Raw genomic sequence first — 27,861 nt, forward strand, 5'->3', positions numbered from 1 at the left:
TCGTTTGCATAAGATTTTGATTTCACATGAACAGCCAAAATCTAAATCCATCGGTTTTGTGGAATTTTCAATCTAAATCGAAATGCAAATTCTACGAATATCGAATCGGCAGTTTTGAAATTAATAGAACACAATTCTTACTTATCATTCTAGGGCTGTAACTTTGTAAAGAAGTTGAATTCAATAAATTTGTATGAAACATTTGAATTTGTATCATTACCAAACACCTTATATATTTCCTGAAACGTATGGTGTGAAATTTTTGTGGAGGAAGGGAATGAACTTCGTTCCACTGCAAGGGCTGAAAAGAAGCATGGATGAACTGGTGTACAACTTCGCTTCCGCCGTTTCGCAATAGATGGCTGTAGTGGTAAGTGGTAGTAAAAACAAATAGATCGTAGATGTCATACAATAAGCTTAGGTATTTGTAAACATAACGCTATCGAAATATTGTGTCTGCATCATAAAGTTATTCTCGATTTAACGTGTCAGCTTACGAGCCAAATTCTCGTCATTTGCGGGAGGTTTTAATTTTCTGCTTTAATATGCACAAATCTGCGGCTGAGGCTCAACGAATACTCTCGAATACCTAGGTGAGGCCGCTATTAGCGAAAAAACGTGCCGAGAGTGGTTTCAACACTTCGAGAACGGTGATTTTGATGTCCAACACTAGCATGTAGATCGAAAAGAGAAGGTGTTCGAAGATGCAGAATTGTAGGCATTACTTGATCAAGATTCGTGTCAAACGAAAATGGCAGGATCATTGGGAGTGACGCAACTGAAACGCCTGAAAGTCATGGGAATGATTAAGATGATTCCTGTGGTATCGATAAGATAATCCCAGGGATCAACTTACCCCTTTTTTAATTATCTCCAATATTTTCAATGGTGAAGTCTGTAAAACAAATATCTGCAGATAATATAAAATGATTTACTTGAGGCATAAAACATATTATAGATTATAAATTGAATAAGCAACTAAAAATCAACATATAGAATATAATATCACGAACAAATTGAAACTCTATTGCCAATAGTTCAACGCTTCAATGTCGATATGAAGAAGACAAACAAGAAGGACAAGTAGTTATAAGGTAATTAAACTTTCTTGTTCTTCTTCTTCGTCTTCTCCAATCTGGATCGTTGAAATGTCTTCCATGCAGGGACTTCTTCCACCATCTTTGTAGTTTTTCTTGGATTGTCTGGTGGTGGTAGGAAATATGGACATTTGACATCCTCCCGTGATATGTTGCATCGTCACTGATGGTCGGATCCTTTACGATATGTTTACAATAGTTTCTCGTTGAGATCACTTGATCTTCGGTGGCTAAGAGAAATCATTCTGTTTCTGAATACATTCCACCTTTTGCGTGCCAATAGTTCGATGCTTCAATGTCGACATGAAGAAGAAGACGAAGAAGTAAAAGAAGCCGTTATTTAGGTAAACAAACTGACTTCTTCTTCTTCTTCTCCTTCAACTTCTTCTTCTTCCTCTGCTTCTTCTCGACATTATCCTCGATCGTTGAAATGTCTTTCACGCAGGGACTTCTTCCACCATCTTTGTAGTTTTTCTTGGATTCTCCGGTGGTAGTAGAAAATATGGTTTTCATGCAGCTTCCTAGGAGTTTTCTCACTGTCCTAACTATACCTAAAAATAAAGCTTCTCTAGGATGGTCTCCGGTCGGTACTTGTAGTATAGCACTTTTTCAGTATGTATTATAATAATAATAATGATAGTAATATTTATTGATCCTGTTAATTTTTGTTAATACATTCACAAAAGTGAATTATGATCTTAGTATTCTCTAACAAACTGAAAACGAATACTCCATCTAGAATTATCCATCTTTCTATTGCCCTACTCAAAATATTAAGTCACAAAAGATTTTTTGAAATATTTTTGATTTTTGAAACGAGGAAATTGGGTGCTGTACGAGTTGAAGCCGAGATATGTTGAACAGCGTCTGTTTGCTTGTGAACAGGTGCTTGCAAGGCAAAGACGAAAGGGATTTATTCATTGCATTGTGACTGGAGACAAGAAATAGGTTCATGGGATAATCACAAGCGCAGAAAATGGAGGGGATATCCCGGCCATGCTTCCACGTCGACGGCAAAACCGAATATTCACGGTTCCAAGGTCATGCTCAGTATTTGGTGGGACCAGCTCGGCGTGGTGTGTTATGAGTTGTTAAAACCGACTTAAACAACCACGGGCTATCTTTATCGAACGCAATTAATGTGTTTGAGCCGAGCATAGAAAAACGAACAGCCGCAATACAACGAGAGACATGATAAAGTGATTTCACAGCATGACAATGCTCGACTCGTTGCGAAAATGGTCAAGACATACTTGGAAACGTTAAAATGGGAAGTCCTTCAGCACCCGACGTATGCTCCATCGGACTATCACTTGTTTCGATCAATGATACACGGCCTGGCTGACCAGCACTTTCGGTTGTATGAAGAAGTAAAAAATTGGATCGATAAGTGGATCGCTTCAAAAGATGACCAGTTTTTTACAAAAAGCCTCGAATTTAGGATCGAAACGACAAAAGTTGTAACTATCGAAAGCTCGTTGAGCCAATGCTTTTGTATAATACTCGTAGTAGTTTTGGAAAGAGGCAGAAGAATTATTATAATTTTGATAATTTAATTCATTGATCCTTTCAGAGATAACAATTATATTTATATGATAAGTTATAAATAAACAATATTGTAGTTTGCAATTGAAATGATTCGAGCCAGTTCAACAAAAATTGAATTGTTTCTGCAATGGCTCAATTCGCTTAATATCTTATCTTTATTGATGTGATTTTTGTGATTCGATTTGGAATAAAAAAAGACCTCTGATCTTACTCCTATTATATCATAACAGATAATACTCGTAACAAACAGAAAGACAGAGCAACATCTCAATAAAGCTATCTTCCTTCATCTCACAATCTCGAATGATTTCTAGTAAACGTAATCACAACCATTTTGCAAGTTATTATGAATGGTGTACCACAGTTCTGTTTTCCTCTCTGCTTCTCCTTATGACGTCATTGGAAATTAATTTGGGGGTCACGGTTGATGTAAATAGCTACTTTAATGGTACGCCTGTGAAGGAATCAAGGTGAAAAGGAATTCAATCTTGAATTTAAATTCGATATGGAAGGATGCTCGGCTCGGAACGTTGAATCGATTTTCCAGTGAAATAAAATACGTACGTAATTCGACGAAGGATTTGTCGTCACTCAAGTCGTCGAGTGTGTGGTTTTTCTTTTTTAACCTATTTTTCCTTCCTGACAAGGAATATTGTCGGTTGATATCTATTGATTATCGGGGAAGGCTGGATTGAATTTGATTTCGAATCTATATTTGGATGTACAACTATGGAATGGGGTATATTGTACAACGCACAGTAGCACTAAAGTGATTAATTCGGTTATTGGGCCTAAAAGGAATATTTTCACAACAAACTGGATTATTGGTGTCTGTATCCCACGAACTAATGATGCAAACCAAAGAGTTATTTATTGCAGAATAATAAGGTTTCGACATGTCTATTAACCTATAGTTCGATAACATTTTTGTTCGTTAATTGAATCTTTGGTATAATTCGATATAAAATAGGGTGTTGCCTTGTAAACTCGGTGAATGAAATCAATTTTCTCTATAATCCAATTGATTCCACTTACTAGAGCTTTGAAAACCAATTTTTCGATATATCAATTCAAATTCTCATCATCTCATGATACATATGACAACTCCCAAGTCTTACACTACGATTCGTTATTTTTTTACACAAACAATTGAATATTCAATTGAGATTCATGATCCGAAACTATTGATGTTAAGACTTCGCGATTTCATACCCTCCAAAACGGAAACTGCTGAAATTTTTTATGAAAATCAGGGTATCAAACCAAAAAATATTCTTTGATTGTATAAAGACTCAGAATCCCGAAACTTTTGAATGGATTTCGATACACATTTTTGTCTCATGTGTGCGCATAAAATATTTCAATTACGCGAAGTAGTTTACAATTTTCAATATTTTCATTTCTCATAGAATTCAAGCTATTTGGAAGATAATGGAAAGTTGGTTGTTTACGATGTAAAATAGGAAGTATTTGATGAACTCTCTTGATTAGGATAAATATAGCTTAACATTCACGAGAAACCATTAACCTTAATGAACGTAGTTGAATGAGTGTTGAAATTTTTTTGAATAATTGTCCCTGAAATATAATTTATATGGATCCATGAAATTAATCTTACTGATGAGTTTAGTACGGTATATGGGAATATATCTAAGGTTGAGAAATTAAACATACAATAGGAAAACTAAAGCAACTGACACATTGACATTGAGCACATTTTGACCATTTTTTATAAGAATTGATTCTTAATTCTTCATTTATCGAATGTAAAACCACAATTTCAGCAGATAATAATAAAATCATTGAATACATCCACCGCAAAATTGCGGTAGGGAGTTATTTTGAACGGGGATACTATAAGATATCGGTCGAAAATGATTGGTGTGGCCCGATGATGTCATCAATGACGTCATAATTTCATCATAATGACCTTCAAGTTTTGTCATTATGAGTTCAATAATACGGCTAGCATTGTGTATTTATTTATTCATATCCTTTCAATATCCTCGCTTCGAACAAATCGATTATAAATTCTACATCTTATTATTCTGTTAGAAAGATCTGGAAAAGCTCTGGCAAAGTTGTCTTTATAATATTTGCTCTAGTTTACATTGAACCGCTTCAGGGTGTAGACGTTTAGTCTGTTCTTCCATTACATCAATCGATTCGGGAGTGGCGTAACCAACCCTGCGTTCTATTTCCATTAGTTTCAGCATTGGTCAGTAATGATATAATAGAAAATGAATGGAAAGGCGAAAACCATTCAATTTGTGATATATAATAATTCGTATCATAATGAATGAAGTTATGTAATTTTTTTGTGTGTCATAATGGGGTTCATTGATTTTCGGAAGAAAATATTTTGTTTCTTTATATCCTTGATTATCGAATGAAAAACTGACTAGAATATCATTGGCGTTATTTGGCACAACTGTTTTCTACGAAGGGTTGTACCGTTAAAGGTCATTTGGTTAGTTTGTGTTTTGCAAATTTTGCCATGAATAAAACATCAAACAACAAAACTGAATTTTGCATTATAGATGCGTGAAAGTGATCAAAATAAAATTTGTGTAGTAGATAAGGAATTGTATATGACTTGTAAATTTTTTTCGTGCCGAGTACTGAAGTCGAAACCTGCAAAAGCGTTCAAAATATGTTTGGAGCCGGAAATGGTTTTAAACGATAATTTTCGACTCACTTATAACAAATTCGTCATCAAATTCGGATCTGTCCGTCCGTCATTATATATGATAACTTTCAAATTGAACGACCTAGAAACTTGAAATTTGTAGGATACGTTCGCATCTCACATGATGCAGCCATGTTTGTTAGTGGATAAAATCCGTCTAGGGGTTCCGTAAATGTGGTCAATCGAAATTTTGTCATTTAAAACAAAAAACGTGCAAATTTTCGTGTCAATAGCGGCGTCAGAACTATGGAAAATTCGAGCACAATATAAAAAAAAAAAAGAAATGAGCTTTTGAGCGTTTGTTCATGAATGCGCCAAGTGCACCCTTGAAAACCACCTATATACAGTTATGTGGACTTCGATGGGCGAATGAATGAACGAGAGCTCAAAGTATCTGGATTTCTCGTCAGTGATTATTTTATATGATATTTAATGGTATATTTTCAAATTTATGTCCAGCAGATGTTCTGACGATTCGAACGAAGTGCAGAGAAAATTGCAATTTTTCAATCATTTCATTTTCATGGAAAAGCCGTTATTGGAGTATTATGAATCGTTGTTCATTTGTTTCATCGTAACTATTGGCCAAGGTCGCATTGCAATAACGTAATGAATCTGGAGTACGGCAAAATCGATTGTGCGGGTCAAGAAATAATTTTGTTTGGTTTCAGCGAGTATAGAATTTGTGTTTCAATTGGTTCTTAATCGATATCGTGTGTACCACCTCCGATCCAGACAATTGAAGGCAATTTATCAATTAGAGTTCGACACCTTCGATTCTTCACAAGTGCTTCAGATTGATGAGATGTAGAGAATCACGGCTTGGCTTGATATTCAAGCTACTTGGCTCAAGCTTAAGTTGCTTGAGCTTGACTTTAAATCAACTCAAGGTCAGGTCAAGTAGTAAGTTTTCAATGTCACTACAAGTACTTAATAAATGATTACTTGACTTGACATTGAAAAACTACTACTTGAATTGAACTTGAGTTGATTTGAAGTCAAACTCAAGTCCAAGTCAAGTAGTAATTTTTCAATGTCAAGTGAAGTACTTAATGAATAAATACTTGACTTGACATTGAAAAACTACTACTTCACTTGAACTTGAGTTGATTTCAAGTCAAGCTTGAGCTTGAGCCAAGTAGCTTGAATATAAAGCCAAGCCGTGAATCCCTAATGAGATGTTATGAGTTGAGGTGGCTTGAGGCTATGGATCTATATTTATGATTTTTTTTTTTTGCATATTCGTGCAGCAAATGCCAATTGAAGCATATCAGTTTTTTGATTTTCCTCTTCGATCAAAGGTTGGAAATTCAGAATTCGCATTCGAAAAAATTTCTTTTACAAAAAATACTGAAATACTATAGAAGAGACTTTCTCACAGTCTGATCTTAGCCTCACAACCAGTCTCGCTTATAATCAATATAAAGTTTGTTTTATAATAATTTTCGAGCTTTTGTTCATAATTTTCTGAGCCTGTTCAGTTCCATAATAGGTAGGGATTCATCAAGCCAAGTAGTTTGACATTTTAACCAACTACTTGACTTGAAAATCAAACCCGTGAATAATTACTGACTTGAGCTTGACTTGACTTGATTGTAGATATTTTTTGCTTGACTTGATATCAATCTACTTGATATTACTTGAGCTTGATATGCACGCGTCGCACGGCATATATGTATTTCTGCAATCTCGTGCGCGCTTAGACTAAATAAGGGTATTCCTCGAGCGCCGAGTGACTGAACCATTCACCACTGTGACTTTATCAGTAGTTTTCTCATATTTCTATGAAATATATTGGTAGTTTCAGAAATATATTTCCAAACTCGGCCAAAATAGCCAAGGATTTTTTATAAACGCCAGCATCTTCAGCTCCTGTTGAAAGACAATTTTCCAGAGCTGCTCTTACAGTTACAGTTTAATTTATGTTTCTATTTCAAAAAAGTTGATTTTTTCGGTTCTTTCATACTATAAGTTTGATAAATAAAAGTTCTTTGATAGGAGCCTTCCCATTTAATCTTTTTTTTATTGATGTGACACTACACAATGAAACTGTTGAGAATCTAGCGATTCAAGTACTTGATAAACAAATAAAGCTCAAGTCAAGTAGTCGTTTTTTTGACTTGAAATCAAGTCAAGCTCAAGCCAAGTAGCTTGAAAATCAAGCCGAGCCGTGCATCCCTAATAATAGGGTATCGAAGATTCTGAAATTTATCAAGTCAGTATTCTCGAATGCTATCGTGTTAACGTCCGGCCGTATAGATGGACGAGATTGAATTTCATCACGAATTCTTCGACGTTGCGTCTGACCAAATGGTTCAGAATCATTTCCGAAAATTACAGATATTTCGACAAAATGATTACGCCCTAGAAAGATCGCGTGAAAATGGGAAACTATTCCCTGGAATATTTTATCAATTCTAGTCATTAGTGATTCTTTGTTCTTGGGGATATCCGTTCGCAATGTTGATATTCCATAACCTGTTGTAAAGAATTCTTCCGTTTCCGGTCGTCATGGTTTGGCATTCCGTGAGTGAATAAACTCGTTGAAAATTTTAAATGAAGAAAATGAGATTGTCCGGTATTGTTCCAGCTACGGTTGGGAGAAAGTTGAATCTGTTCGTTCTACTACGTGCTCTACAATTAATAGGTTCAATGTTTATAAAATTTCAGTATTTTTAAAAGAATAAGAATGAAATAATTGAAAATAATAGTCAAGGGAAGTATTAGATTCAACAAACAACCGAGAGCTAAAATATATTTATTCCGTGTAAAATACACATTTTTTTCTGTGGACAGTTAAAACGACGATGTTATTGGGCCAATTGAAGAATACCCGGTCGGATGCACAAATGGCGGTGCTAGTATTGAATTCATATGATTTTTAGTTGATACCAACCTTCAAATTATACGTGTCAACATTTGACAGCAGTCCGACCATTAGTTTGTAAGATATTGCGTTGTGCGTGTAGCTACTTTTGTTATTTGAAAAAAGATGCAAAAACAAAGAATTTCGTTTGCTGATAATATATAGTTTTTTGCAAGGAAAAAATACAGTTGAAGCAAAATCCTGGCTTGATGAAGAGTTTCCGGGGTCTGCACCAGGACAATCAACCATCATTGAGTGGTATGCTAAGTTTAAATGTGGTGAAATGAGCACCGAAGACGGCGAACGCAGTGGACGCCCAGAAAAGGCTGTCACCGACGAAAAAATCGAAAAAGTTCACAAAATAATTTTGAATGACCATAAAGTGAAGTTGATCGAGATAGCAGACATTGTAAAGATATAATCTGAACCTGTAGATCATATCATTCACGAATATTTTCACATGAGAAAACTGTGTGCAAAATGGGTGCCGCTCTAGCTCACAATCGATCAAAAGCAACAACGTGTTAATGATTCTGACAATGGATGAAACATGGCTCCATCATTTCACTCCGGAGTCCAATCGACAGTCAGCTGAGTGGACTGCACACGATGAGCCGAATCTAAAGCGAGGAAAAACACAACAGTCAGCTGGCAAGGTTATGGCATCAGTATTCTGGGATGCGCAAGGTATAATATTCATTGATTACCTCCAAAAGGGCCAGACCATCAACAGCTATTATTATATAGCGTTATCGAATCGTTTGAAAGATGAAATCGTTAAAAAACGGCCCCATTTGAAGAAAAAAATGGGCTGTTTCATCAAGACAACGCGCCGTCTCACAAATCAATGAAAACAATGGCAAAATTGCATGAATTGGGCTTCGAATTGCTTCTGCGTCCACCTTATTCGCCATATCTGGCCCCCAGTACTTTTTCCTGTTCTCAGACTTCATAAAAATGCTTGCCGGAAAGAAATTTAGCGGCAATGAAGAAGTAATCGCCGGAACTGATGCCTATTTTGAATCGTACTACCAAAATGGTATTGAAAAGTTGGAAGATCGATATAATCGCTGTATCGCCCTCGAAGGCAACTATGTTGAATAATAAAATCGAATTTTGCCAAAAAAATGTGTTTTACCATGTTACACTGGGGACTTTTTAATTGGTCTGTTAGAGTGTTAGATCATTGAATGGATGATGAAATAGGCATGCATGTTATTATCTAATAATAATGTAGACATATCAAAATAAGTACACCAAACTAAAATAATTTCATACAAAGATTTCGTATTGCTTAATTGTTAGCACCTAGATTGTTTAAGTTTGAAGCTTTAAACATGGATTGAGACAAATTTCCTAATTGAAGATTTTAGTAAGGTTAGGTTGAAATTTTGAATCACGATCAATCTATGAATTTAGCCACATGATTCTTGAAACATTTCTGATTGATACGTGAATCTATCGACTTTTTTTCACGTTTACATGTTCAGCGAACTTTTCCCAATGAGCTACAATCAATATTTTGCAATGGAATTGTATTCTATCAATATAATTAATGCATTCCAAATCCATGGTCAAATTCGGTGGTAATTTGTCTCAGCTTTATTCCTAGATCAGTCACAACTGATAACGTAACCTTAATCGGACATCCAATAATTAATGATTGACGCACAACTGTAATCATGTACGACCTATGGAAATCTCTGGAATTTTAATTTAAAGATATATAAAAGTAGATTTTGATGAACCAATTGATATGAAAACATGCACTTATGAAACTTACCAATGTTCGATGTATCTGTGCTAATATTCACGAGTTGGAGGCGGTAAATATCTGAAAAAAAAAGAGAAAAAAACAGTACCTAAGTAATTAATGGAATTTGGGCTTAGTATGTATTTTTTATAGATAAAAAAAATCATTCCATGACTAAGGATAGGCAGGAAGTGCTACTGGAATGATATGAAAATATACTGGTTGGCTTACTTTAATACTGATAAAAAAACATTTCTCCACTACTGCTGAAGAATTTTATTGGGCTTTCATCACTTGATGTGGAATGAATAGTTTAAAATACTTTCACAACATAGAAGATAAAAAACAATCTGTGAAACGATTTTCATAATTTTATAGAGTTTTCATGAACGTCATTTCGAGTTCAATATTTGGCGATGATACTAACAAGAACGAATTTATCTCATTCGAATTCTCAATATACAAGGTGTTTCCTAAATGAATGTCTATATTTTATGGTGGCTTTTTGGGTCCATTTCAAGAAATAAACTGCCGACACATACGTAGATTTAATTTTTTAGATGAAACCCGTGCGTCGGACAAAAAAATTCAAATTTGCTCATAATTGAATACAGATTTCCTTGTTTCTGAATCATTCCGATGACTTTCAGTCGTTTTGATATGGTTTGTTGCGCCACTTCCAATGATCCTGCTTATTTTTGTTGCATATGACACGAGTCTTGATCAAGTAATGCCTACAATTCTGCATCTTCGGAAACCTTCTCTTTTCCACCGCCATACTGGTCTTCGACGTCAACATCACGGTTCTTGAAACGTTGAAACCACTCTTGGCAAGTTCTTTCACTAATAGTGGCCTCCCGTAGGTATTTGAGAGCATTCGATGAGCCTCAGCTGCAGATTTCTTCATATTGAAGCAAAAAATTGAAACCAGCCGCAAAAGACCAGAATTCATCATGCCGTTTTTCTTGGATTGTCTGGTAGTGGTAGGAAATATGATCTTTATGCATCATCTTAGTGCCTGTCCTGTCTCCTAGGATTTCTGTCACTGTTCTAACTATACTTAAAAAACAGCTTCTCTAAGATAGTCTCCGGTCGATTCTTGTAGTATGGAAGAAGAAGACGGAGAAGCAAGAGAAGTCGTTTATTAGGTAACCAAACTAACTTCTCCTTCTACTCCGTTTTCTTCTTCTTTCTTTTCTTCTTTGTTGAAATGTCTTCCATGCAGGGACTTCTTCCACCATCTTTGTAGTTTTTCTTGGATTGTCTGGTGGTGGTAGGAAATATGGTTTTTATACAGCTTCTTAGGGCCTGTCTCCTAGGAATTTTGATATCCTCCCGTGATATGTTGCATCGTCACTGACATGTTCAATCGGGAATTACTTTATGATGCAGACACAAATTGACTAATATTTCGATGGCGTTATTTTTGCAAATACCTAAGCTTATTGTATGACATCTACGATCTATTTATTTCGACTTCCACTAACCGCTACAACCATCTATTTCAAAACGACGGGAGCAAAGTTTTACACCTAATATTTATAATGAACCAGTGTAGTTATGCGAGCCAATAGTTCGACGCTTCAATGTCGACAAGAAGAAGAACAAAAAGGAGCAGTAAGAGGGATCTTTTATTAGGTAATTAAAACATCTCCTACTTCTGCTCCTTCTTCCTCTTCTTCTCCTTTCTCTTCTTTTTTTTCTTCTCTTCAATGTCAACATTTTCCTGGATCGTTGAAATGTCTTCCATACAGGGACTTCTTTCACCATCTTTGTAGTTTTTCTTGGATTGTCTGGTGGTGGTAGGAAATATGGTTTTCATGCAGCTTCTTAGGACCTGTCTCCTGGGAATTTTGATATCCCCCCGTGATATGTTGCATTGTCACTAACATCGAGAATAACTTTATGATGCAGACACAAATTGAATAATATTTCGATGGCTTCATTTTTACAAATACCTAAGCTTATTGTATGACATCTACGATCTATTTATTTCGACTTCCACTTACCGCTACAACCATCTATTGCAAAACGACGGGAGCAAAGTTTTACACCTAATATTCATAATGAACCAGTGTAGTTATGCGAGCCAATAGTTCGACGCTTCAATGTCGACATGAAGAAGAAGAAAAAGGAGCAGTAAGAGGGATCTTATTAGGTGATTAAAAGATCTCTGACTTCTGCACCTTCTTCCTCTTCTTCTTTCTCTTCTTTTTCTTCTCTTCAATGTCAACATTATCCTGGGTCGTTGAAATGTCTTCCATGCAGGGACTTCTTTCACCATCTTTGTAGTTTTTCTTGAATTGTCTGGTGGTTGTGGGAAATATGGTTTTAAAGCAGCTTCTTAGGACCTGACTCCTAGGAATTTTGATATCCTCCCGTGATATGTTGCATTGTCACTAACATCGAGAATAACTTTATGATGCAGACACAAATTGACTAATATTTCGATGGCGTTATGTTAACAAATACCTAAGCTTATTGTATGACATCTACGATCTATTTATTTCGACTTCCACTTACCGCTACAACCATCTATTGCAAAACGACGGGAGCAGAGTTTTACACCTAATATTCATAATGAACCAGTGTAGTTATGCGAGCCAATAGTTCGACGCTTCAATGTCGACATGAAGAAGAAGAAAAAGGAGCAGTAAGAGGGATCTTTTATTAGGTAATTAAAAGATCTCCTACTTCTGCACCTTCTTCCTCTTCTTCTTCTTTCTCTTCTTTTTTTCTTCTCTTCAATGTCAACATTATCCTGGGTCGTTGAAATGTCTTCCATGCAGGGACTTCTTTCACCATCTTTTTAGTTTTTCTTGAATTGTCTGGTGGTGGTAGGAAATATGGTTTTCAAGCAGCTTTTTAGGACCTGTCTCCTAGGAATTTTGATATCCTCCCGTGATATGTTGCATCGTCACTGACATGTTCAATCGGGAATAACTTCATGATGCAGACACAAATTGACTAATATTTCGATGGCTTTATTTTTACAAATACCTAAGCTTATTGTATGACATCTACGATCTATTTATTTCGACTTCCACTTACCGCTACAACCATCTATTGCAAAACGACGGGAGCAAAGTTTTACACCTAATATTTATAATGAACCAGTGTAGTTATGCGAGCCAATAGTTCGACGCTTCAATGTCGACATGAAGAAGAAGAAAAAGGAGCAGTAAGAGGGATCTTTTATTAGGTAATTAAACCATCTCCTACTTATGCTCCTTCTTCCTCTTCTTCTTTTTCTTCTCTTCAATGTCGACAATATCCTGGATCGTTGAAATGTCTTCCATGCAGGGACTTCTTTCACCATCTTTGTAGTATTTCTTGAATTGTCTGGTGGTGGTAGGAAATATGGTTTTCAAGCAGCTTCTTAGGACCTGTCTCCTAGGAATTTTGATATCCTCCCGTGATATGTTGCATCATCACTGACATGTTCAATCGGGAATAACTTCATGATGCAGACACAAATTGACTAATATTTCGATGGCTTTATTTTTACAACTACCTAAGCTCATTGTATGACATCTACGATCTATTTATTTCGACTTCCACTTACCGCTACAACCATCTATTTCAAAACGACGGGAGCAAAGTTTTACACCTAATATTTATACTGAACCAGTGTAGTTATGCGAGCCAATAGTTCGACGCTTCAATGTCGACATGAAGAAGAAGAAAAAGGAGCAATAAGAGGGAATTTTTTATTTGGTAATTGAAACATCCCCTACTTCTGCTCCTTCTTCCTCTTCTTCTTCTTCTTTTTTTTATTCTCTTCATTGTCAACATTATCCTGGATGGTTGAAATGTCTTCCATGCAGGGACTTCTCTCACCATCTTTGTAGTTTTTCTTGAATTGTCTGGTGGTGTAAGGAAATATGGTTTTCAAACAGCTTCTTAGGACCTGTCTCCTAGGAATTTTGATATCCTCCCGTGATATGTTGCATAGTCACTAACATCGAGAATAACTTTATGATGCAGACACATATTGACTAATATTTCGATGGCTCTATTTTTACAAATACCTAAGCTTATTGTATGACATCTACGATCTATTTATTTCGACTTCCACTTACCGCTACAACCATCTATTGCAAAACGACGGGAGCTAGTTTTACACCTAATATTCATAATGAACCAGTGTAGTTATGCGAGCCAATAGTTCGACGCTTCAATGTCGACATGAAGAAGAAGAAAAAGAAGTAGTAAGAGGGATCTTTTATAAGGTAATTAAATGATCTCCTACTTCTACTCCTTCTTCCTCTTCTTCTTCTTTCTCTTCTTATTTTCTTCTCTTCAATGTCAACATTATCCTGGGTCGTTGAAATGTCTTCCATGCAGGGACTTCTTTCACCATCTTTGTAGTATTTCTTGAATTGTCTGGTGGTGGTAGGAAATATGGTTTTCATGCAGCTTCTTAGGACCTGTCTTATAGGAATTTTGATATTCTTCCGTGATATGTTGCATTGTCACTAACATCGAGAATAACTTTATGATGAAAACACAAATTGACTAATATTTCGATGGCGTTATGTTAACAAATACCTAATCTTATCGTATGACATCTACGATCTATTTATGTCGACTTCCACTTACCGCTACAACCATCTATTGCAAAACGACGGGAGCTAGTTTTACACCTAATATTCATAATGAACCAGTGTAGTTATGCGAGCCAATAGTTCGATGCTTCAATGTAGACATGAAGAAGAAGAAAAAGGTGCAAAAAGAGGAGATTTTATTAGGCAATTAAACTATCTCCTACTTCTGCTCCTTCTTCCTCTTCTTCTTTTTCTTCTCTTCAATGTCAACATTATCCTGGATCGTTGAAATGTCTTCCATGCAGGGACTCCTTTCACCATCTTTGTAGTTTTTCTTGCATTGTCTGGTGGTGGTAGGAAATATGGTTTTCAAGCAGCTTCTTAGGACCTGCCTCCTAGGAATTTTGATATCCTACGTGATATGTTGCATTGTTACTAACATCGAGAATAACTTTATGATGCAGACACAAATTGACTAATATTTCGATGGCTTTATTTTTACAAATACCTAAGCTTATTGTATGATATCTACGATCTATTTATGTCGACTTCCACTTACCGCTACAACCATCTATTGCAAAACGACGGGAGCTAGTTTTACACCTAATATTCATAATGAACCAGTGTAGTTATGCGAGCCAATAGTTCGACGCTTCAATGTCGACATGAAGAAGAAAAAAAAGGAATAGTAAGAGGGATCTTTTATAAGGTAATTAAAAGATCTACTTCTACTCCTTCTTCCTCTTCTTCTTTCTCTTCTTTTTTTCTTCTATTCAATGTCAACATTATCCTGGATCGTTGAAATGTCTTCCATACAGGGACTCCTTTCACCATCTTTGTAGTTTTTCTTGCATTGTCTGGTGGTGGTAGGAAATGTGGTTTTCAAGCAGCTTCTTAGGACCTGCCTCCTAGGAATTTTGATATCCTACGTGATATGTTGCATTGTTACTAACATCGAGAATAACTTTATGATGCAGACACAAATTGACTAATATTTCGATGGCTTCATTTTTACAAATACCTAAGCTTATTGTATGACATCTACGATCTATTTATGTCGACTTCCACTTACCGCTACAACCATCTATTGCAAAACGACGGGAGCTAGTTTTACACCTAATATTTATAATGAACCAGTGTAGTTATGCGAGCCAATAGTTCGATGTTTCAATGTCGACATGAAGAAGAAGAAAAAGGTGCAGTAAGAGGAGATTTTATTAGGCAATTAAACTATCTCCTACTTCTGCTCCTTCTTCCTCTTCTTCTTTTTCTTCTCTTCAATGTCAACATTATCCTGGATCGTTGAAAGGTCTTCCATGCAGGGACTCCTTTCACCATCTTTGTAGTTTTTCTTGCATTGTCTGGTGGTGGTAGGAAATATGGTTTTCAAGCAGCTTCTTAGGACCTGCCTCCTAGGAATTTTGATATCCTCCCGTGATATGTTGCATTGTTACTAACATCGAGAATAACTTTATGATGCAGACACAAATTGACTAATATTTCGATGGCTTTATTTTTACAAATACCTAAGCTTATTGTATGACATCTACGATCTATTTATTTCGACTTCCACTTACCGCTACAACCATCTATTGCAAAACGACGGGAGCTAGTTTTACACCTAATATTCATAATGAACCAATAGTTCGACGCTTCAATGTCGACATGAAGAAGAAAAAAAAGGAGTAGTAAGAGGGATCTTTTATAAGGTAATTAAAAGATCTCCTACTTCTACCCCTTCTTCCTCTTCTTCTTCTTTCTCCTCTTTTTTTTCCTCTCTTCAATGTCAACATTATCCTGGGTCGTTGAAATGTCTTCCATGCAGGGACTTCTTTCACCATCTTTGTAGTATTTCTTGAATTGTCTGGTGGTGGTAGGAAATATGGTTTTCATGCAGCTTCTTAGCACCTGTCTTATAGGAATTTTGATATCCTCCCGTGATATGTTGCATTGTCACTAACATCGAGAATAACTTTATGATGCAGACACAAATTGACTAATATTTCGATGGCGTTATGTTAACAAATACCTAAGCTTATTGTATGACATCTACGATCTATTTATTTCGACTTCCACTTACCGCTACAACCATCTATTGCAAAACGACGGGAGCTAGTTTTACACCTAATATTTATAATGAACCAGTGTAGTTATGCGAGCCAATAGTTCGATGTTTCAATGTCGACATGAAGAAGAAGAAAAAGGTGCAGTAAGAGGAGATTTTATTAGGCAATTAAACTATCTCCTACTTCTGCTCCTTCTTCCTCTTCTTCTTTTTCTTCTCTTCAATGTCAACATTATCCTGGATCGTTGAAAGGTCTTCCATGCAGGGACTCCTTTCACCATCTTTGTAGTTTTTCTTGCATTGTCTGGTGGTGGTAGGAAATATGGTTTTCAAGCAGCTTCTTAGGACCTGCCTCCTAGGAATTTTGATATCCTCCCGTGATATGTTGCATTGTTACTAACATCGAGAATAACTTTATGATGCAGACACAAATTGACTAATATTTCGATGGCTTTATTTTTACAAATACCTAAGCTTATTGTATGATATCTACGATCTATTTATTTCGACTTCCACTTACCGCTACAACCATCTATTTCAAAACGACGGGAGATAGTTTTACACCTAATATTCATAATGAACCAGTGTAGTTATGCGAGCCAATAGTTCGACGCTTCAATGTCGACATGAAGAAGAAAAAAAAGGAGTAGTAAGAGGGATCTTTTATAAGGTAATTAAAAGATCTTCTACTTCTACCCCTTCTTCCTCTTCTTCTTCTTTCCCTTCTTTTTTTCTTCTCTTCAATGTCAACATTATCCTGGGTCGTTGAAATGTCTTCCATGCAGGGACTTCTTTCACCATCTTTGTAGTATTTCTTGAATTGTCTGGTGGTGGTAGGAAATATGGTTTTCATGCAGCTTCTTAGGACCTGTCTCATAGGAATTTTGATATCCTCCCGTGATATGTTGCATTGTCACTAACATTGAGAATAACTTTATGATGCAGACACAAATTGACTAATATTTCGATGGCTTTATTTCTACAAATACCTAAGCTTATTGTATGACATCTATGATCTATTTATGTCGACTTCCACTTACCGCTACAACCATCTATTGCAAAACGACGGGAGCAAAGTTTTACATCTAATATTCATAATGAACCAGTCTAGTTATGCGTGCCAATAGTTCGACGCTTCAATGTCGACATGAAGAAGAAGAAAAAGGAGCAGTAAGAGGGATCTTTTATAAAGTAATTAAAAGATCTCCTGCTTCTACCCCTTCTTCCTCTTCTTCTTCTTTCTCTTCTATTTTTTCTTTTCTTCAATGTCAACATTATCCTGGATCGTTGAAATGTCTTCCATGCAGGGACTTCTTTCACCATCTTTGTAGTTTTTCTTGGATTGTCTGGTGGTGGTAGGAAATATGGTTTTCATGCAGCTTCTTAGGACCTGTCTCCTAGGAATTTTGATATCCTCCTGTGATATGTTGCATTGTCACTATCATCGAGAATAACTTTATGATGCAGACACAAATTGACTCATATTTCGATGGCTTTATTTTTACAAATACCTAAGCTTATTGTATGACATCTACGATCTATTTATTTCGACTCCCGCTTACCGCTACAACCATCTATTGCAAAACGACGGGAGCAAAGTTTTACACCTAATATTTATAATGAACCAGTGTAGTTATGCGAGCCAATAGTTCGATGCTTCAATGTCGACATGTAGAAGAAGAAAAAGGTGCAGTAAGAGGAGTCTTTTATTAGGTAATTAAACTAACTCCTACTTCTGCTCCTTCCTCTTCTTCTTTTTCTTCTCTTCAATGTCAACATTATCCTGGATCGTTGAAATGTCTTCCATGCAGGGACTTCTTTCACCATCTTTGTAGTTTTTCTTGAATTGTCTGGTGGTGGTAGGAAATATGGTTTTCATGCAGCTTCTTAGGACCTGTCTCCTAGGAATTTTGATATCCTCCCGTGATATGTTGCATTGTCACTAACATCGAGAATAACTTTATGATGCAGACACAAATTGACTCATATTTCGATGGCTTTATTTTTACAAATACCTAAGCTTATTGTATGACATCTACGATCTATTTATTTCGACTCCCGCTTACCGCTACAACCATCTATTGCAAAACGACGGGAGCAAAGTTTTACACCTAATATTTATACTGAACCAGTGTAGTTATGCGAGCCAATAGTTCGACGCTTCAATGTCGACATGAAGAAGAAGAAAAAGGAGCAGTAAGAGGGATCTTATTAGGTGATTAAAAGATCTCTGACTTCTGCTCCTTCTTCCTCTTCTTCTTCTTTCTCTTCTTCTTTGTTGAAATGTCTTCCATGCAGGGAGTTCTTCCACCATCTTTGTAGTTTTTTTGGATTGTCTGGTGGTGGTAGAAAATATGGTTTTCATGCAGCTTCTTAGGGCCTGTCCTGTCTCCTAGGTATTTTGTCTCTGTCCTAAATATACCTAAAAGAACAGCTTCTCTAGGATGGTCCCCGGTCGATACTTGTAGTATGGCACTTTTTCAGTATGTATCAGTTCTATGATTGACATTTCTTGTTGGAGTATCTTTCCTTCTTCATCGTGTCTCTGTTTATAGTCATAATGTTAACATTTGACATCCTCCCGTGATATGTTGCATCGCCACTGATGGTCGGATCCTTTACGATATGTTTGCAGTAGTTTCTCGTTGAAATCACTTGATCTTGGATGACTAAGAGAAATCCTCCTGTTTCTGGATACATTCCACCTTATGCGAGCCAATAGTTCGACGCTTCAAGTCGACATGAAGAAGAAGACGAAGAAGAAGGAGTCGTTTATTAAGTAAACAAACTAACTTCTTCTTCCTCTTCTTCTTCTTCTCTTCAATGTGGACATCCTGGATCGTTGAAATGCCTCCCATGCAGGACTTATTTCACCATCTTTGTAGTTTTTCTTGGATTGTCTGGTGGTGGTAGGAAATATGGTCTTTATGCAGCTGTATGTCCTGTCTCCTAGGAATTTTGATATCCTTCCGTGATATGTTGCATCGAGAATAATAATTTTTTTACAAATACCTAAGCTTATTGTATGACATCTACGATCTATTTATTTCGACTTCCACTTACCGCTACAGCCATCTATTGCAAAACGACGGGAGCAAAGTTTTAAACCTAATATTTATAATGAAGCAGTGTTAGAATGCAGCTTCGGTACGAGAAGTGTAAATTATGTTCTCTAATTTAATTAGTTTTCGATGAAATTCTTTCATAAATATCGTTTAGTGATCTGCGCATTGAAAAATATGGGTTGTTTGAACATTTTTTGTATCAGAAATTTGACAGATGATAGATAAATTCGTGACAGGAGAGTACCAACATATAATAAAAAAAATATAATCATGAAATCTGTGTGAATCTGAGATATATTCGAACGATTTTTTTCTACAAGTTACGAATTTGCCACATAATTATATATATATATATATATATTAATGTCGAATATACTTTTTTATAAAATTAGAAGTGTATAATCGAATTTCCCGCTATATTTTCCTCTTTAATTGTTCCTCAACATACAGGGTGATATATCGAAATGGCATTTTTTTAATGTATCACTTTTTTTTAATTTCCATCAGTGGCGTTCGTACGTTATTTTGACAGATATTGATGATACGCCTGAAATAAAATTTATTTTTGAAATTTCCAATCATTTCTTACCAAAGTTGATCACGGTTTTCGCTTAAAAAAATCAAAACCGTTTCTTCGCATGATCATAACAATATCATTAATACATATGACAATATCACCCTGCAGACATATACATAGGAAACCTTTTCTTTTCCACCGCCATACTGGTCTTCGACGTCAACATCACGGTTCTTGAAGCGTTGAAATACCTCTCGGCACGTTCTTTCACTAAAAGCGGCCTCACAATAGGTTCCCGTTGAGATCACTTGATCTTGGATGGCTAAGAGAAATCCTTCCGTTTCTGGATACATTCCACCTTATGCGAGTCAATAGTTCGATGATATATATATTCTTTTGAGAAAGAGCAATACAAAATATTAATTTCAAATAATCAAGCATATGTGTCGATGAATTTCAGTATTAGCAGAGGAAATGTAACGGGGCATCATACATTTCAACGTATGATACAAGAGAACAGATAAAAACCTCAGTCCCCGTATCGGTGTAGTGACTGGTTTGTGTAAACGTTTACAGAATAAGCTGACATAATTTATATTGAAGGACTTCCTCTTCAACCAAAACAAAATTTACTTTATCCTCTCTCTTCGGTTGACGACTCTATAATTTCCAATTGGATCCTAAAACAAAAAAAAAAAGAAGCAGAAAGGAGTACTAAATATTAGTTTTCATTATATCGATTTGAAGTTTACTACCCATTCTAAAAAAGAATCTGAAACTAAATGGATATTTTCTACCACCACCAGACAATCCAAGAAAAACTACAAAGATGGTGGAAGAAGTCCCTGCATAATGTCGATATTGAAGAGAAGAGGAAGAAGAAGAACGAAGAAGTAAAAGAAGTCGTTTATTAGGTAAACACACTAACTCCTTTTCCTTCATCTTCTTCTTCTTCCTCTTCTCTTCAATATCGACATTATGCAGGGACTTCTTCCACCATCTTTGTAGTTTTTCTTGGATTGTCTGGTGGTGGTAGAAAATATGGTTTTCATGCAGCTTTTTAGGGCCTGTCCTGTCTCCTAAGAATTTTGTTACTGTCCTAACTATACCTAAAAGAACAGCTTCTCTAGGATGGTTTTCGGTCGAAACTTGTAGTATGGCACTTTTTCAGTATGTATCAGTTCTATGATTGACATTTCTTCTTGGAGTATCTTTCCTACTTCATCGTGTCTCTCTTTATATTCATATCCTGTCAACATTTGACATCCTCCCGGAATGTGTTTCATCGCCACTGATGGTCGGATCCTTTACGATATGTTTGCAGAAGTTTCTCGTTGAGATAACTTGATCTTGGATGGCTAAGAGAAATCCTTCCGTTTCTGGATACATTCCACCTTATGTGAGCCAATAGTTCGACGCTTCAATGTCACATGAAGAAGAAGAAGACGAGCAGCAAGAGAAGTCGTTATTAGGTGAACTAACTTACTTTTCCTTCTGCACGTTCTTCTTCTTTTTCTTCTCTTAAATGTCTACATTATCCTGGATCGTTGAAATGTCTCCCATGCAGGTACTTATTACACCATCTTTGTAGTCTTTATGCAGCTGTATGTCCTGTCTCCTAGGAATTTTGATATCCTTCCGTGATATGTTGCTACAACCATCTATTGCAAAACGACGGGAGCAAAGTTTTACACCTAATATTTATAATGAACCAATGTTAAAATGTAGCTGCTGTACGAGTATTGTAAATTATTTTCTCTTATTCAACTTGTTTTCGATGAAATTTTTTCATAAATATCGTTTAGTGATCTGTGCATTGGAAAATATTGTTTGTTTGAACATTTTTTTGTATCAGAAATTTGACTGATGATAGATAAATTCGTAACAGGAGAGTACCAACATATAAAAAAAAAATCATGAAATCTGCGTTAATCTGAGATATTCTCGAACGATTTTCTTCCACAAGGTACGGATTTGCCACAGAATTATGATAATATTTATTAATGTCGAATAACGTTTTTAGTGAAATTAAAAGTGTTCAATCGAATTTCTTGCTATATTTTCCTCTTTGATTGTTCACTAATTGTTTCGCAACATACAGGGTGATATATCGAAATGGCATTTTTTCAATGTATCACTTTTTTTTAATTTCATCAGTGGCTTTTGTTCGTAATTTTGACAGATATTGATGAAACGCCTCAGATTTTCCCTGAAATAAAAATTATTTTTGAAATTTCCAATCATTTCTTACCAAAGTGGATCACGGTTTTCGCTTAAAAAAATAAAAACTGTTTCTTTGCACGATCATAACAATATCATTAATACATACATATGACAATATCACCCTGCAGACACATACATAGATTTAATTTTTGTTTTATGAAACCTTCTCTTTTCTACCGACATACTGGTCTTCGACGTCAACATCACGGTTCTTGAAGCGTTGAAATCACTCTCGGCACGTTCTTTCACTAATAGCGGCCTTACCATAGCTTCTCGTTGAGATCACATGATCTTGGATGGCTAAGAGAAATCCTTCCGTTTCAGGATACATTCCAACTTATGCGAGCCAATAGGTCGACGTTTCAATGTCGACATGAAAAAGAAGAACGATGAAGTAAAAGAAGTCGTTTTTTAGATAACCAAACGAGTTTCTTCAACTCCACTCCTTCTTCCTCTTCTTCTACCTTATGCGAGCCAATTGTTCGACACTTCAATGTCGACATGAAGAAGAAGAACGAAGAAAGAAAAGTAGTAGTTTATTAGGTAAACAAACTAACTGCCCTTCCTTCTTCTTCTTCCTCTTCTCTTCAATATCGACATTATGCAGGGACTTCTTTCACCATCTTTGAAGTTTTTCTTGGATTGTCTGGTGGTGGTAGAAAATATGGTTTTCATGCAGCTTCTTAGGGCCTGTCCTGTCTCCTAGGAATTTTGTCACTGTTCTAAATATACCTAAAAGAACAGCTTCTCTAGGATTATTTCCGGTCGATACTTGTAGTATGGCACTTTTTCAGTATGTATCAATTCTATGATTGACAATTCTTATTGGAGTATCTTTCCTACTTCTTCGTGTCTCTTTTTATATTCATTTCCTGTCAACATTTGACATCTTCCCGTGATATATTGCATCGTCACTGATGGTCGGATCCTTTACGATATGTTTGCAGTAGTTTCTCGTTGAGATCACTTGTTCTTGGATGGCTAAGTGAAATCCTTCCGTTTCTGAATACATTCCACCTTATCCGAGCCAATAGTTCGACGCTTCAATGTCACATGTAGAAGAAGAAGTCTATGATGCAGGAGAAGTCGTTATTAGGTAAACAAACGTTCTTCTACCTCATCATGGTCTTCTTCCTCTTCTTTCTCTTCTTCTTTTCTCTTCATTGTCGACATTATCCTGGATCGTTGAAACGTCTTCCATGCAGGGATTTATTACACCATCTTTGTAGTTTTTCTTGGATTCTCCGGTGGTGGTCGGAAATATGGTCTTTATGCAGCTGTATGTCCTGGGATATGTTGCTACAACCATCTATTTCAAAACGACGGGAGCAAAGTTTTACACCTAATATTTATAATGAACCGGTGTTAAAATGTAGCTTCTGTACGAGTATTGTAAATTATTTTCTCTAATTTAACTTGTTTTCCATACAATTCTTTCATAAATATCGTTTAGTGATCGGTGCATTGGAAAATATTGTTTGTTTGAACATTTTTTGTATCAGAAATTTGACTGATGATAGATAAATTCGTAACAGGAGAGTACCAACATATTAAAAAAAAATAATCACGAAATCTGTGTGAATCTGAGATATTCTCGAACGATTTTATTCTACAAGGTACGGATTTGCCACAGAATTATGAAAATATCTATTAATGTCGAATAACGTTTTTTGTAAAATTAAAAGTGTTTAATCGAATTTCTTGCTATATTTTCCTCTTTGATTGTTCACTAATTGTTTCGCAACATACAGGGTGATATATCGAAATGGCATTTTTTTAATGTATCACTTTTTTTTAATTTCATCAGTGGCTTTTGTTCGTAATTTTGACAGTTATTGATGAAACGCCTCAGATTTTCCCTGGAATAAAAATTATTTTTGAAATTTCCAATCATTTCTTACCAAAGTTGATCACGGTTTTCGCTTAAAAAATAAAAACCGTTTCTTTGCACGATCATAACAATATCATTAATACATACATATGACAATATCACCCTGCAGACACATACATAGATTTAATTTTTGTTTCATGAAACCTTCTCTTTTCTACCGCCATACTGGTCTTCGACGTCAACATCACGGTTCTTGAAGCGTTGAAATCACTCTCGGCACGTTCTTTCACTAATAGCGGCCTTACCATAGCTTCTCGTTGAGATCACTTGATCTTGGATGGCTAAGAGAAACCCTTCCGTTTCAGGATACATCCCAACTTATGCGAGCCAATAGGTCGACGTTTCAATGTCGACAGAAGAAGAAGAATGAAGAAAGAAAAGTAGTAGTTTATTAGGTAAACAAACTAACTGCCCTCCTTTCCTCTTCTTCCTCTTCTCTTCAATGTCGACCTTATGCAGGGACTTCTTCCGCCATCCTTGTAGTTTTTCTTGGATTGTCTGGTGGTGGTAGAAAATATGGTTTTCATGCAGCTTCTTAGGGCCTGTCCTGCCTCCTAGGAATTTTGTCACTGTCCTAAATATACCTTAAAGAACAGCTTCTCTAGGATGGTTTCCGGTCGATACTTGTAGTATGGCACTTTTTCAGTATGTATCAGTTCTATGATTGACAATTCTTATTGGAGTATCTTTCCTACTTCTTCGTGTCTCTCTTTATATTCATATCCTGTCAACATTTTACATCCTCCCGAAGAAGAAGGGGACGAAGAAGATGAAGTCGTTTATTAAGTAAACAAACTAACTGCTTCTTCTTCCTCCTCTTGTTCTTCTTTATTTTCTTCATTTTCTCTCCAATGTCGACCTTATCCTGGATCGTTGGAATGTCTTCCATGCAGGGACTCCTTTCACCATCTTTGTAGTTTTTCTTGGATTGTCGGGTGGTAGGTATGGTCTTTATGCAGCTGTATGTCCTGTCTTCTAGGAATTTTGATGTCCTTCCGTGATATGTTGCATCGAGAATAACTTCATGATGCAGACACAAATTGACTAATATTTCGATGGCGTTATTTTTACAAATACCTGAGCTTATTGTATGACATCTACGATCTATTTATTTCGACTTCCACTTACCGCTACAACCATCTATTGCAAAACGACGGGAACAAAGTTTTACACCTAATATTTATAACGATTTTATTCTACAAGGTACGGATTTGCCACAGAATTAGGGAAAATATACAGGGTGTTTCCTAAACATGCGGAAAAAATTCAGGGGGTTGTTCCTTGGACTATTCTAAGAATATTTTGTCCTTTGATGATTTTTGAAAAACCTATTTGTTTCGGAGATATAGGGGAAACAAAATTTCAGATAATAACATTTTATTATGAAAAATTACATGAAAATTCAACTCAACCTACAAAAACTGTTGAAAATGACCACCTCTTATAGCGATTCATAATAGTCAAAGATAAAATGTTAATTGCTAATACATCACAAAACGAATTCAAATGAAAACCGTGTTTAATCTGTATTCCTTTACCATCTGCACTTATCAATTTTTAGTCAAAAAACTGGCCGTTTTTAGTAATTGGAATGTTGTTAAACAAATTTAAAAATAAATTGTACCTACTTAGTAAACACAGTGCGGTACGCATTTTTATTTAAACTATTATTAATTTTAAAAATATGAAAAATGTTGTTCGCCCTGTATCTTCGAAACAAAGAGGTTTTTCATAAATCATCCAAGGACAAAACATGCTTAAAATAGTCCAAGGAACAACCCCCTGAATTTTTGCCGCATGTTTAGGAAACACCCTGTATATTAATGTCGAATAACGGTTTTTGTAAATTTAGAGGTGTTCAATCGAATTTCCCGCTATATTTTCCGCTTTAATTGTTCATTAATTGTTTCGCAACATACAGGGTGATATATAGAAATGGCATTTTGTTAATGTATCACTTTTTTTTAATTTTATCAGTGGCATTTGTTCGAAATTTTGACAGATATTGATGATACGCCTCAGATATTCCCCGAAATAATAATTATTTTTGAAATTTCCAACATTTCTTACCAAAGTTGATCACGGTTTTCGCTTAAAAAAATAAAAACCGTTTCTTTGCACGATCATAACAATATCATTGATACATACAAATGACAATATCACCCTGCAGACACATACATAGATTCAATTTTTTTTTTATGAAACCTTCTCTTTTTCACCGCCATACTGGTCTTCGACGTCAACATCACGGTTCTTGAAGCGTTGAAATCACTCTCGGCACGTTCTTTCACTAATAGCGGCCTCACCATAGGTTCTCGTTGAGATCACTAGATCTTGGATGGCTAAGAGAAATCCTTCCGTTTTTGGATACATTCCAACTTATGCGAGCCAATAGTTCGACGCTTCAATGTCGACATAAAGAAGAAGAACGAAGAAGTAAAAGAAGTCGTTTATTAGATAACCAAACTACTTCCTTCAACTTCCTCTTCTTCTTCCTCTTCTTCTACCTTATGCGAGCCAATTGTTCGACGCTTCAATGTCGACATGAAGAAGAAGAACGAAGAAAGAAAAGAAGTAGTTTATTTGGTAAACAAACTAACTGCTTCCCCCTCTTCTTCTTCCTCTTCTCTCCAATGTCGGCATTATGCAGGGACTTCTTTCACCATCTTTGAAGTTTTTCTTGGATTGTCTGGTGGTGGTAGAAAATATGGTTTTCATGCAGCTTCTTAGGGCCTGTCCTGTCTCCTAGGAATTTTGTCACTGTTCTAAATATACCTAAAAGAACAGCTTCTCTAGGATTATTTCCGGTCGATACTTGTAGTATGGCACTTTTTCAGTATGTATCAATTCTATGATTGACAATTCTTATTGGAGTATCTTTCTTACTTCTTCGTGTCTCTTTTTATATTCATTTTCTGTCAACATTTGACATCTTCCCGTGATATATTGCATCGTCACTGACGGTCGGATCCTTTACGATATGTTTGCAGTAGTTTCTCGTTGAGATCACTTGTTCTTGGATGGCTAAGTGAAATCCTTCCGTTTCTGAATACATTCCACCTTATCCGAGCCAATAGTTCGACGCTTCAATGTCACATGTAGAAGAAGAAGTCTATGCTGCAGGAGAAGTCGTTATTAGGTAAACAAACGTTCTTCTACCTCATCATAGTCTTCTTCCTCTTCTTTCTCTTCTTCTTCTTTTCTCTTCATTGTCGACATTATCCTGGATCGTTGAAATGTCTTCCATGCAGGGATTTATTACACCATCTTTGTAGTTTTTCTTGGATTCTCCGGTGGTGGTCGGAAATATGGTCTTTATGCAGCTGTATGTCCTGGGATATGTTGCTACAACCATCTATTTCAAAACGACGGGAGCAAAGTTTTACACCTAATATTTATAATGAACCGGTGTTAAAATGTAGCTTCTGTACGAGTATTGTAAATTATTTTCTCTAATTTAACTTGTTTTCCATACAATTCTTTCATAAATATCGTCTAGTGATCTGTGCATTGGAAAATATTGTTTGTTTGAACATTTTTTGTATCAGAAATTTGACTGATGATAGATAAATTCGTAACAGGAGAGTACCAACATATTAA

General features: G+C 35.9%; 2 protein-coding genes across 12 annotated transcripts in view; one reads left to right on the forward strand and one right to left on the reverse strand.

Annotated features, from left to right (window-relative positions):
* LOC123685697 (plasma membrane calcium-transporting ATPase 2) overlaps positions 1–27,861 on the forward strand; it is a 105,404-nt gene that overhangs the window by 24,878 nt on the left and 52,665 nt on the right. The window lies entirely within an intron of this gene.
* On the reverse strand, positions 1,088–27,471 carry LOC123686135 (glutamic acid-rich protein-like). The gene is made up of 17 exons (XM_045626126.1): positions 27,421–27,471; positions 26,862–27,006; positions 24,671–24,815; positions 23,487–23,547; positions 22,928–23,072; positions 21,076–21,256; positions 18,299–18,466; positions 16,750–16,920; positions 16,236–16,364; positions 15,742–15,912; positions 14,725–14,895; positions 13,691–13,870; positions 13,176–13,346; positions 12,132–12,311; positions 11,612–11,797; positions 1,456–1,701; positions 1,088–1,274 (listed from the first exon to the last, which is right to left on the reverse strand). The coding sequence occupies exons 1-17, from the start codon at positions 27,469–27,471 to the stop codon at positions 1,088–1,090; spliced, it is 2,688 nt and encodes an 895-aa protein (XP_045482082.1).

This window comes from Harmonia axyridis, chromosome X (genome assembly GCF_914767665.1).
Source record: "Harmonia axyridis chromosome X, icHarAxyr1.1, whole genome shotgun sequence".
Lineage (NCBI taxonomy): Eukaryota > Metazoa > Arthropoda > Insecta > Coleoptera > Coccinellidae > Harmonia > Harmonia axyridis.

Bases quoted from the DNA above. Each gene is read 5' to 3' on its own strand.
- LOC123686135 (XM_045626126.1), bottom strand. From the start codon at position 27,471: ATGAAGAGAAAAGAAGAAGAAGAGAAAGAAGAGGAAGAAGACTATGAT. The intron at 12,312-13,175 runs GTAGGAGATGGT...CAAAATTCCTAG, and splicing joins AAGAGGAAGAAGGAGCATAA to GAGTCAGGTCCTAAGAAGCT. The intron at 1,702-11,611 runs GTAGGAGATGTT...ATACTGAAAAAG, and splicing joins AAGAGGAAGAAGGAGCAGAA to TGCTATACTACAAGTACCGA.